The sequence below is a fragment of the Mirounga angustirostris genome, unplaced genomic scaffold, assembly GCF_029215605.1.
Source record: "Mirounga angustirostris isolate CCGP_5_RB_7025 unplaced genomic scaffold, mMirAng1.0.hap1 SCAF_14, whole genome shotgun sequence".
NCBI classification, from domain to species: Eukaryota; Metazoa; Chordata; class Mammalia; order Carnivora; family Phocidae; genus Mirounga; species Mirounga angustirostris.
In genome coordinates, this window is record NW_026991722.1 from 35,210,459 (window position 1) to 35,222,583 (window position 12,125).

Genomic DNA, 12,125 nt, shown 5'->3' on the forward strand with positions numbered 1-12,125 from the left:
AGCGGCTGGGCCAGAGAATCTGGAGTGTTGTTGAAGGACAAAGACTCCAGGCTGGCCAGGGAGGCAGGCAGGGGCTTGGCAAGCCGGAGGCGGGAGAGACCCTACCATTCTCAGGCTCTTGGGCTCCTCCATGCTCAGGCTCATGGGCTGGGAGATCCAGTCCCCAGCACATCTGGGTGGTTTCATTGCCCCCTCCTCCCTGCCTGCAAGCCCATCTGGATCTCTGGATTTTGACAAACCTGTTTCTTCCCCACCCCCACCAGCATCTGTGAACTTTTTCCCTCACGGAATTTGGAAATGTTCCTCTCCCCCATTTGTAACAATCTGCCACATCCCATAAACAATTCCCTGCCAGAGCAGGAGGGAGGGATGGAGGGAAGGAAAGGAGAAAAGGAGTACATTAAAAAAATTAATTTACCATCTTTAAATGCAGAGTTTGGAGCTGCTGTAATGAGCGAGATCCTTCAAAGTGTTCACTCTTTGGCAGTTACTAATGAGGTCATTAAGCAGAGAAGGGGAGAGGGGTCTCAGAAATGCTTTTCTCCGCTTCCTAGCCCCGGGTAGCTTCTCCGTTCTCTCCTCTCGCTCATGGAGAGCAGGTGTGAGGCACACGGTGTGACCTGTGCCGCCACATGACGCCCCTGAAGGGCGGCTCTCACAACCATCCGGGCCCGTTCACTCCGTGGGTCGCCGTATTTGCCGAGCACTTCTTTGGTGCTGGGACTCTTCGGGGCACAGCTGCCGTGGAAGTGGCGCGGCTTAGATTTTGCCTCAGCCACCAAGCTGGCCGGAGGAAGAGACCCCTTTCTCTAATTTGCACAAAGGCACTTTGTGTTTGCGCAGCTGGGAAGACCAAGGGGATGAAGCTAGACGTGGCCATCCAGAGAGCTGGGGCTGGTAGAGGACTCAGGCAGAGGGAGCAGGAGGGAGGAGACCAGCCCAGCAAGCACCAGCACCAGCACCAGCACCACTGGGAGCTCCCGGCTCCAGTCTCTGCTGTGAGGGATACAGAGGTATAGGGTTTTGTCCCGAGACAACCCCAGGCAGGAAGGGACCTGCATCCTGACCCATCTTCAGCTCCCCACTCTGAGCAGTGCCCTCCTGGGCCCAGCTTCCCTGCTGCCATCCACGCTGTGTCCAAGGACTATCGCCCCAGGATCTTCCCTTGGCTCCCCTGCAGCTCGGGAGCTATTGTTCTAGTGGAATATTCCTGAGCGGTTTTGGGACAAGAGCTCGGAAAGGAGGTTTGGGAATTCTTCCCGGTCTGTGGGCCCCAAAGCCTAGCACTACCAGTTAGCTTGGCTGGCCTGGGTTGCCAAGCAGATAAGCCCAGATAATGTTCTTCCTGCCTCTCTCTGTTAGCCGGTCTGCCTCAAACATACTGAGGCTGGTTGTGTTCCCACTCGCCTCCTTGGACCTCCAGGGCCAGCCCCCTCCCATGTCAGTCATCAGTGGCCTTGGTCACCAAGGGTAGTGCCCACACTGCCTTTACCCACAGTACCTGTAGACCCAACAAGGGCAACAGAAATGAGCCAAGCCTTCTCCCCAGTCCAGCTTCTCCAAGTTATTTGCCAGAGTATCAGCCTAAGGCTCCTCTCCTCACACTGGGCAGTAGACATCCCAGACTCATGGCATCAGGTGGGAGGAAGGTCCTTGGTCTCATGGTTCTTCAGTTTCAGTGGGCACCACCCCTTTCCCAGCCCACGGGGCAGACCTTATTGGTGTGGTTAGTTCCTGGGGAGGGTGTCGCAGGCACGGCCTCGGAAGGCAAAACCTCCATGCTTGGGGCAAACCCCCGGAGACTAATGGAGAGGTGCCTGGGTTTGAGCAGGGATGGGTGGCCCAGGAGGACAGAGTGACGGGATGAAGCCTCCCATGCCCTTTATTTTACCCAGGTGGGATCTGCCCCTGGCTTGTGCTGGGGATAAGTGAGGAGGTAACCTCTAGCCCCCTCACCCACAGTTCCTCAGCCCTTTTCCAGGATCTTCCCACCAAGTCCCTCGTGGTCAAGCCCTCCTCTGGCATCCCCTTCCCAGCCCTTGCCAGCCTCCTGTGGGAGCCACCCATCCCCCCCCCCCATGCCGGCTGCAGCCTGCGTTCCCAGCCCCCAGTCAGGGTGGGGCAGACACCATAGTGGCTGGAAAGAGCCATGCAGCCACGGCATCATCTGTGGGCACGGTTGGGGAGAGGCTGGTCTGGGCGGGCACCGCTGACTTCTGCTCCCTTGGCTCCCCCGCAGCGCAGAGCCCCACCGCCGCGGACCCCCTGCAGCAGGCCTACGCTGGAGTGCAGCAGTACGCAGGTCGTTAGTATCCTCACGTCCCCAGTCCTCATGCCCCGGCGCCAGTGTCCCCTTCCCACCCCAGGCCTGGGCCCAGAGCTGGGTGGGGGAGGGCGAGGGGGAGGAGGAGGGAGGGCTCTCCCGGGAGAAGACCCCTCCCCCTCAACAGCCCCCCCTAGCATTCAGGCAGAGTTGACCTGTGATGGCAGGGTACCCTTGGGGTGGTCAGTGGTCAGAACTTCAGAGGAGAAGGTGAGCCGGGTCAAAGCCCTGACCTTGCTGGGCAGTTACTCATCCCTGAGGCCAGATTTTCCTCCCCCCGCCGTGGTGCTGCCGGGGCTGGTGTGTCCAGGAGCCCCAAGCCACACAGCAGCACTGGGGGTGAGGCCAGAGTTCACGTCACTGGCCTGGCAAGTGTAGATGCCTGGGTGTGAGGGAAGGAGCGACCTTGGAAGGGAAGCAGTTCTGACCCGCCCCCCCCCCCCCCCCCCGCCACTTACAGGCAGCAGGAGTAGGGCTTCAGCAAAATGACAGGGAACAAGGGAAGATACGCAGCCAGAGGTAGAAAAAAGGAGAACTGAGAAGAGATAGCGTTGGGGTGAGCAGATGGCCTTAGGTCACTGAGTGGGAAGGCCATGAGCCACTATAGGAAGCCCAAGGCATGCTGTCAGCCCTGATTCTCTGTCTCCCTCACACACACCATAATCATCTCTGCCCAGCCAGTCTCCTGCTGCCTGGCCAGGTCAGAAGGAGCCAGAGAGATCTCCCTTGAGGGCAATGTGGGGGTTCTGATGAAGTTGGCCTCTCACATCTGGAGGTCAGGGGAAGCTCTCTCTTACCAGCTGGGACCCCTGAGCTCTGACCTCAGATCCTGCGCTTTTGGGAGCCAGGCCAGGCAGAGGAAGGGGCTGGCCATTCCTATCCCGCCTCTGACCCTTCCCAGTTGAATTCAGAAAGCACCAGGTTTGTCCGACTCAGTGCTCTGCCCCCGGGGACCAACCCCTGGCAGGATCCCAGAGGCCAAGCTCACACCTCGGGTGGCACCCCATATCCCACACAGGTGCCATCTGAGTGGGCAGAGGGTATGTGAGCCAGAGTCAGCTGTGGCTCAGAGAACGGGGGTGTGTGGGTGATCTGGCCTGGGCAGTCAGTGCTTTCAGTGATCCATTATTGTGGATTATCCACGCATGTGGATTGTCCATTATTTCAGAATAAACTTGCCTTCCCCCAGCTCTGTGAGTGCGGACACACACACACACACACACACACTCAGCTGGCTTTATCTTAAGTGGCTAAGCAAAAATGCCCTTTTTGGCTGGTCTGCTTTTACTGCTCAACACTGAAGTTTCTTTCTTCCTGCCTCTCATTCTGTCTCTCTCCATGTCTCTGTCGCGGTTTCTCCCTCTTGCTTCTTCTCTTTGGCCCTCCAGCAGCCGCCTACCCTGCTGCCTATGGTCAGATAAGCCAGGCCTTTCCTCAGCCACCTCCAATGATCCCCCAGCAACAGAGAGAAGGTGAGTCTTTGAGCTGGGGCTTCCTCCCCACCCCCTGCTGTCCCCAAAGAGGCTGTTCACTTGGGCCTTTGGCTGGGGTGTTTCTTTCGAAAGGTGACCATGTTTGTGTGTTGTGTTGAGGAGGGGGAGGGAAGATAGCAGGATTGCAGGATGAGGCCCTCTCCAATCCAAGCGTGTGGTAGGAGGTCAGGAAGGTGGAACCTGGAAGGGGTGGGGTCCGAGAATCCCCATCCCCTGATGAGCAGCATTTGGCCAGTGGAGAAGAAGGGAAGAAGTAGGAATGCTTGGAGGGGGGCAGGAGTAGGGAGACCTGTTCACGGACGGGAGAACTTGTATCCTCTGGGTGACTGGCAGAGACAGCTGGAGCCACCAGGGTGGGACTCCACCGGCAGCTGAGGGGGCGGGAGTGACTCAGTGCAGCCTAGTGGAAGACGAGGTTCTTGGAAAGTCACATCCAGAGGCTCTGGTGTGCACGGGGCACAGGACAGGACAGGCAAGACCAGTGGGGCTTGGGGGGCTGGGATCTAATAAAGACCTTCAGTGTCCCCCCATTCCAGAACCTAGAGACCCACAGGAGGCTGGAGAAATAAGCCCACCCTCAGGGATTCCGTGGGCCTGCTCACAGAGAGACCAGTGTGAAGGGCAGGAATACTAACAAGGTCTTGCCTTCCCCACCCCACAGAAAAGGTCATCCTGCCAGTGAGGGTCCTCCATCTGCCCCAGGAGCCCACTTGGCCAGGGGATTCCAGTGTCTCCAGAGAGCCCAGCTCATAGTCCCTGCAGCAGACTGTCCTAGAACCAGGGCATGTAGGTCAGTTCTGGAAAGGACACTGGGGGTCTGTTAGTCCGAACCCATTGGTCAGACAGGCCCCACACAGGCCCCACACAGGCTGAGAGCCTGGGCTCTGAAGCAAATCCATCTGGGTCTGACTCCCGGCTTGGCCACCTCTTCCCCTCTGACCCCTGATGTCCTCACCTGTAAAATGAGGATAGCGAGGATCAGTCGCTAGGGAAGCATGAAGCTCAAAGGAGCTCAAGTCTGACTGGAACTCCAGCAATTTCCTATGGATTTCTCATTATGCACATAGCCCTTCCTTCACCAAACTGTCACCCCTCCAAAGTTGCCCATGATGCCCCACCCCAGTTTACGCACATTGGGCAGCTCCTGAGATCTGGATCGCCATTTCTTCCTGCCCAGGAGAGCCAAGCTACAGGAACCCAGAGGAGTGTGCAGAGGGGCCCCTGCCCACAGCCTGCAAGCCCAGCTTGCCCTTGCTCTGAGTGTGGTCTGGGCCCCCTGCTGGTCAAGTGGGGTGGGGGTGGTCCAACAGCCCCGCCTCCACCAGAGGATCCCCTCTTGGGCTGTGACCCTCCAGCCTGTTCACCCCTGCCTCCCTCCCCCTCAGTCCAGCTCTTCAGTGCAAGTCAGTCAGATCAAAGCCACGAGGGGGCCAGGAGGGGTGGGGGCCGTGAGTCCCCATGTTGCCCATCCCCCCCAGGTCCAGAACGGAGCGCTGTGCCCACAGGCGCTATTGTCTTTGTCTCCTCACTGGCCTTAGGCTGACCCACCCTCAGCCTGCAATCAGCACCCTACATGAGTCTGGCCTGTGGGCTCAGCGGTCTCTAAGCCCTGCTCCACACACACACACACACACACACACACACACACACACACACACACAGCTGCAGGTCAATGCTGCTCTGACCAACACACAGGCTGGCCCCTAGCACTGGCCTTACACAGAGTGAACCCCTCCATCTGCTCCCTGCTCCGCCCCCCCTTACACTCTGCTCCACCCCATGCATCCTGCCCTGAACTTCTCAGACCTTCCTTCCATCTCTGAGTGGCTTCAGTCCCCCACCTCGCCCTGTGCCCTGCTCCCCAGACCAGTCCCCTTCCAGCCAGCTCTCAGTGGCGGGATCTCCCACTGTTGTCCACATTCTCCCTGACTGGTGCACTGGACAAGGCACCATGGGAGAGCAGGGCATGGGGAGGAGGGAATCGTGGACCCAGATGTGTACAGAGCCAGGCTTCATACAAGGGTGAGCTCAGGGTGCTGGGGACAGGGTCATCAGAGGAGGCTTTGGGGGCCTTGGAGGATGAGGTCTTCAGCACATAGAGTTGGGGAGACATTCAAGGCAGGGCAAACAGGAGCAAAGGCACGGTGCTGCGAAGTATGAGGTGAGCTTGGGCCTGGGGATGGGATAGGGCGGGGAGATAGGCTGGGGTGGGCTGGAGTCAGCCCAAAGCCTGTCCACAGTGTTGCCTGAGGCATGGGTGAGAAGGAAGGCTGTGTTCTTCCAGCCATGCCAGTGGTTGGCCCTTTCTGTCATGGTTACCTCCCCCTGGGTGATGTCACTGAAATACCTGGACACACTGGTTGCTGGGGAGACCCTCCCTCCGGCACTTTGTCTTTGAGTTGAGCCTGAAAACCAACAGATGCCTGAATTCCTGGAGGCTGTCCGCTCCACAGATGGGCCGAGGTGACCCTCAGGGATGCTCGAGTCCTGGCTGCGCCCAGGGCCACAGTGTGGTCAGGATAGCCACCTTCTGTCTCTGCAGCTCTGTTTCACCATTTCTCAGAAGGTTGGTGGGGGGGAACCAGATTGATCTCCAAAGTCCTCTGTGCCATCGGATGCTCTATGATCTGTGGATGAGGAAATGCAGGGAGGGCTTGGGGGTAGAAGGTGATGTGTAGGCTCCCTGTTGAGGGGTGAAGGGGAGGGTGGGGGGCCTAGCCTGGAGCTGGGAGAGCCATTCCTGTGAAGCTTAGCTGCATACCATACTGACTGGATGAGCCTAGGGGTCCTGCCCTGAAAGGCTTCTTGAATCTTTAAGTTGAATAAACATAACATCCATATAAAGCAGCTTGCAGAACTTGAAGCTAGGGTCTCAAGTTCAAAGCACGTGGCTGCGTGGGGTGGAGCATTGAGGGAAGACCTGAAGAATGGGATGGAAGGAGGAAGGAAGGCAGTGCTGGGGGAGGGGCAGGAGGACAAGAGAAGACTAATGCCCCTGTCCCTAGATCTTCCAATTTGGATGGAGAGAAAACCTCCCAGACCTAAAGGAGAAAGAGGCTCAGACCACAAATTGTAGACTTAGGGAACACCAGAAGAGAGAGAGCATATGGGGACTATCTAGGTGGGAATCCTGGAAAAGATGTGGCTTAGATCAGGCCTTTGAGCTAGTTCCTACCCCAAGAGGACTCACATTGAGCCGGGGACCATCAAGGGATACATTCACAGAGTATGAACCAGTGAGAACCTGGCATGGCTGGAGATGGGGTAAGGGGAGGGCCGCCAGCGCTCGGGGGATTCAGCAGCAGGGACCCCAGGACGCTTGCACTTGCGCCGGTTCTGGTTCTGAATGCGCCGTCAGCTGGCAGTTTGCCTGGGAGACAGTGGTGGGGGAGGAGAGGCTGAGGGCAGGAGGGGGAGGAGAGATGGTGCAGGGCGGGGACCTAGGACCCAGGAGGTCAGATGCTCAGAGGGTGGCTTCGGTGGTCAGAGGAATCTTTGGAAGGAGCAAGGAGGAGAGTGAGGGTCGAGAGACTTGCTTCCGAACTGGGTTACCTGTCCCAGGGAAGCACCACACAGTTCTGGCCTTGAAAGCCACAAAGCTGCCCATATCAGGGCCTTACCACCTTCACTTTTTGAGCTCACGCTTAGTTCCTACCAGCCTGTGGTCAGAACCTTGGTTCTTAGACACCTCTAACAAGTGCAGCCGCCTCCTTTGCATGACCTCCACAGGGTGGAAACAATCATTGGAACGACCACATTTTAAAAGGTTAAAAATATGAGGCATACTCTGTTTAAAATGGTAAGAAATAGACGAAACGTCTTGGAAAGATTTCTATTTCAAAGTGAAAATTGAGCATGTTTGTTATTTAAAAAGAAAAATGTCTAACTCTTTAGCAGTCTGGAAATTTCAGAAATCCGAAGGCCTCAACAGTGTTCAGCATTTCTGGGGCATGAAGATTTATGATAGGCAGAGAGAGGAAAGCACAGACTACAGAAGCAGATGGTCCGGGTCCGTATCCTGGCTCCACCCCCCCCAGCTGTGTGACATTTGGCAAGTGACTTAACCTCTCTGGGCCTCCGTTTCCTCATCTGTGGAGTGGGAGTGACAATAGCACTTGACTCCGAGGGCTGCAGGAAGATTAAGTGACTTAATCTCATACATCTCAAGTGCTTAGCGGAGCCTGACCTGTAGTTCATGCAGTAGAAGTGGCAGGGTTGTTCTTGTCATGGAATGGGGAGCTCCATGTGATGAAGCTTGTGGGTGCCCAGGTTAATCACCGAGCCATGCCACAGAGCCCGTCCTGCGCACCTAGCCTCCTAGAGGAGGCAAGAGAAGCCTTGATTTCTGCACTCGGGACGGGGGGCTGAGTGTGAGGTTTGGGGTAGGGGAAGGTGGGACCATGGGGCACCAGCTGGGAAGGAGTGGCTGCGGTTGTGGAGGAAGATAGGCCAAAGCAACAGCCACCCTGAGGTCAAGGTCGGGGTCGAGGTCGAGGTTGAGGTTGGATCTGGGGCCTGCCTGCGGGAGGTGAAGTGAAGCCTCTCACAGGGCCACGCACGGCTGCCCCAGGGCGATTCCAGAGCAGGGGCAGGGCTGGAGGGCGGCGGGCAGACCCTCCCAGGTCTCCCTCCCCGTGCCTCTCCTCAGCGCCTCCTCTCCCCAGCTGATCTGGCCCTGGCACGTTGACCCCCTTCACGGGTCAGCTCCACCCCTGGAGCAAGTTGCCAGGCACCCTGTTACAGATTCATTTTGCAGCAAAGGTGACTGAGGCACAGAGAGGTTCAGTGACTTGCCCAAGGGCAGGGCGGAGACCAGAGCTCAGACTGGGGCTCAGCAGTCCCCACTCCTCAGTGGCTGCCCTTGGATCTTGGATGAGACCCCCCCTCCCAACCTTGCTCCCCTCCCTGCTGCCGCTGCCTAACTCGCTCACCTCTCCTCTGTCTCTCTCTTCCCCCACCCCGCCATCCCTCCTCCCTGCCCCCCCCCCCCCCCCCCCCCGCAGGGCCCGAGGGCTGTAACCTGTTCATCTACCATCTGCCCCAGGAGTTTGGGGACGCTGAGCTGATGCAGATGTTCCTCCCTTTCGGTAATGTCATCTCCTCGAAAGTGTTTGTGGATCGGGCGACTAACCAAAGTAAATGCTTTGGTGGGTAAAGATAACAAACCAACTAGCTTCACCCAGGACAGGGCGGTGCTCGCACCAATTTACCAGTGTCCAGTGTCCGACTGCTTTTAACCCCCTCCTTCACATCGCCCCCAGCCCCAGGTGCTCCCTAAGGCCCAGCCCCAAGCCTCCATCTCCACCCCTCTTCTCTCTGCGACTGTTCTTTTGGCTTCTTGGCTTTCCCTGCCCACCACTGCCCCCCACCCGCTCCCCATCTCCCCCATCCCAGTACAAGAGACAGGTTCCCCCGCCCTCCACAAGGCCCAGTTTCCACCCACCGAGAAGGGGAAGGAGTCACCTTGGGCCAGGGTGGTGGGGCATCCAGCAGAGCCCATTCTCCCAGCATCCCCTCCTCTGGCCATCCTCGAGGCCCTGGTGGACGTGGAGCATGATCCTTGGGGGGAGGGGTTTGCCCCGCTGAGGCCCCCCCTGTCCTGCCTGCCCCTTGGCCTCCTCTGTCCACCTCTCTGTCCTGCCCCTGCCGCCCTTCTCTGTCTACCCTGCTCTCTGCTCCCCTCCTGCCGTCCACTGAACCCTCCTTCCCCCACCACTCCCTCAGGCCACCAGAGCCACATTGCTGAGGAGTCAGGAAGAGCAAACTGGTCCTGCCCTCAGGAAGCCTCAGGTCTGAGCTTAGATGACAATCATGCCTACTGCGCAGCACTGAAGTCTGCAAGGCACCAAGTAATGGAGCAAAGAGAAAGGCAGGTGGATGTACAGAGACGTGAGGAAGGGGAGGGAGTTCCACGGAGGGCCAAGAGAATGGGCGCGGGAGCGGGGAGGACAAGAGGGGAAGGACAGTGACTGAGGAAGCAGCAGGAGGCTTTGGGGAGAAGGGGTCAGGGGAGGTCAGCTGTGAGGGAGGGGCTGTGTTGGGGGAGGGCTTCCGGGATGGAGGCAGCGGGAGATGATAGCAGGTCCTTGACCTGAGGATAATAGAATAAAAATACAGCTTTTAGGAAATGTGCGTGGTGGCAGGATGCGAGATGGGACAGGGGACTCGGGAGGATCTGGAAGTCTGGTTGTCAGATAAAATACAGGGTGCCCAGTTAAATTGGAATTTCTGATGAACAATGGATGCATTTTTGTGTGTGTAAGTATGTCCCAAATATTATATGTGATATGTTCCATGCAATATTGGGGATATGCCTATAGTAAAAAAATATTCATTATTTATCTGAAATTTGAATTCAACTGGGCATACTGTGTTTGGATTTGCTTTAGACCTCCTGGAATCCCACCTCATTCCCACACCTCTCCCCTCTACTCCTCCTCAGCCCCCTCTCCTGCTTCCTCTTTCACCTCCATCAGCCCTTCCTCCAGGGCGAGATCCACTCATGAGTCCCCAGGGAGTGAGGAGTCCAGTCCCCGGAGAGCCACACATGGAACCAGAGCTGAGTCTGCCAGAAGCTTAGATCTCCAGGTTGAACCCCAGATTCTGGGCCTGTGAGGACAGAATAGGGGCCGGGGTTGCCTGGGGAACGCCGGTCACAGCTTGGTGGGTGGAGGGGAGTCGGCACAAGTGTGTAGAAGCATCAGCAAGCACAGGAGAAGGAGATCCCAGTTAGGAGATCCACTCTGCAGAACCATGAACGGCGTGAGGTTTTAGAGCATGTTCCCCAAAGCAGTCAAGGTCTTTGCACCCTGGTCCCTTCCCCTCCGGCAGCTGCCACAGGAAATGTGTGGTACTTGGAGGGCATAGGGTTATCCCAGCAGCTCCTTTCTCTTTGGGTATGAGAAAACAAAGCAAAAGAAAAAGACAGGGTTGTGCCCCTCCCCTGTTTGACCGGTATTTCTGCTGACAAATTACAATTATGTAAGAACACCACACCGGAGATCATTGCATTTGCTCTTTAAATAAGGCTCAGATGTTACAGACGGCAGACGATGCTGCTAGGAGCCCACCAAGCGCTGGGCAACCGGGCCAGCCGGCTTGCTCTCTGGCCACGTCCCCGGAGCCTTTGTGCTGTCCCTGGTGGGGACACAGCCCACTTTTTCCAAGGCATTTCCTTGGAGTCTGCCCCAGACACTACCCCCGCCATTTGCCTATTTAAATTCTCCAGGACCAAGGTTTTTTCCGTTTCTTTCTGAAAATCATCCTCTGTATCCCTCTACGCTGGCTCTTTCCTCTGTTCCTGAGCAGACTTCTAGCGCTAAACACCCACTGGCCTTAGAGAAGGATGGGCTTCTGCCATGCCCACCTGGCTCAGTGCTTCTTCCTGAAGCCCCATGGGTTCTTTCTTGCTTGCTTTGGCAGCTGAGCTTTTGGCAACTCTCCCGGAGGCCTTCAGTGTAAGAACGAACTCCAGCGCTCATTCCTAGGCAGGACATTTAACACTGAGCCTTAGTGTCCTCATTTGTGAAATGAGGACGTTGGCGGTCATTTCTCAGAGGCGGTGTGAGGGTTATAGGAGGTGGTGTGTGTGAGGGGCTTTGCCAGAGCAGACCCTCAGGAGGTGCTAGGGCCCCCTTTGTTCCTAAAAGGAGGGGCTGTCTTTGCGTAAATGTGTTAAAATGAGCCCCTCAAAGGCCCCACTTGCTCTTTATAAGCATAAACAGAATCTCCCAGGAGCCTTTGTGAGCTGACGTGCAGCATAAATGATTGCTATGTTGGAAGAAGGGCTGGTGGGGGGACACCAGGAGGGCATCCTCCCCACGTGGCTTCCCAAAGTCTGGGAGGCAGGAGCCTTCTCAGGGCTGGGAGCGATGGGGGAGGAAGCTCTGGGGGGAGGAACACAGTCCTGGTAACCATAAAAATGGCGGATGGTGTCCGGAGCCCTGTTCAGCGGCCCTGAGTACTCACCAGTTAACAAAACTAGCTGAGGAAGAAACGTTCCCTTGAGCCTGGAACCCTTACCAACCCCTGAGCTCCCAGAGACTTTAAACTCTCCTATGAAGGCTGGGCTTCTTCCCTCCAGGACCTCTTGTCTCCCACTCTCCCCACTGGGCGGCCGTCCTTGCCTTTAGCCCTCTGCCCTAGATAGCACCTCCAGCCCCTTTATCTTGCTCCCAACTCCTCCGTGCTTTGCTCACGTGTGTTTCCTGCAAGAAGAGCCACATAGGGCAGGGGGCAGATGGGGAGGTAGAGTCTGGGCTGATAGTGCTGTGTGGGCAGGCCAGCGAAGGAGAGAGGGCTGTCGCCCT

The 12,125-nt window shown here is 57.1% G+C and overlaps 1 protein-coding gene across 14 annotated transcripts in view; it reads left to right on the top strand.

Moving 5' to 3' along the window:
- The window catches only part of CELF4 (CUGBP Elav-like family member 4), a 293,550-nt gene that overhangs the window by 268,636 nt on the left and 12,789 nt on the right, over nucleotides 1-12,125 (top strand). For 8 of the 14 annotated variants that reach the window (XM_064577723.1, XM_064577725.1, XM_064577727.1 and 5 more), the window contains exons 9-11: nucleotides 2,240-2,305; nucleotides 3,712-3,795; nucleotides 8,820-8,903. In XM_064577723.1, the coding sequence (XP_064433793.1) occupies nucleotides 2,240-2,305; nucleotides 3,712-3,795; nucleotides 8,820-8,903 (234 nt within the window). The remainder of the gene's footprint in view (nucleotides 1-2,239; nucleotides 2,306-3,711; nucleotides 3,796-8,819; nucleotides 8,904-12,125) is intronic. The other 6 variants (XM_064577724.1, XM_064577731.1, XM_064577732.1 and 3 more) reach the window with 4 other exon arrangements.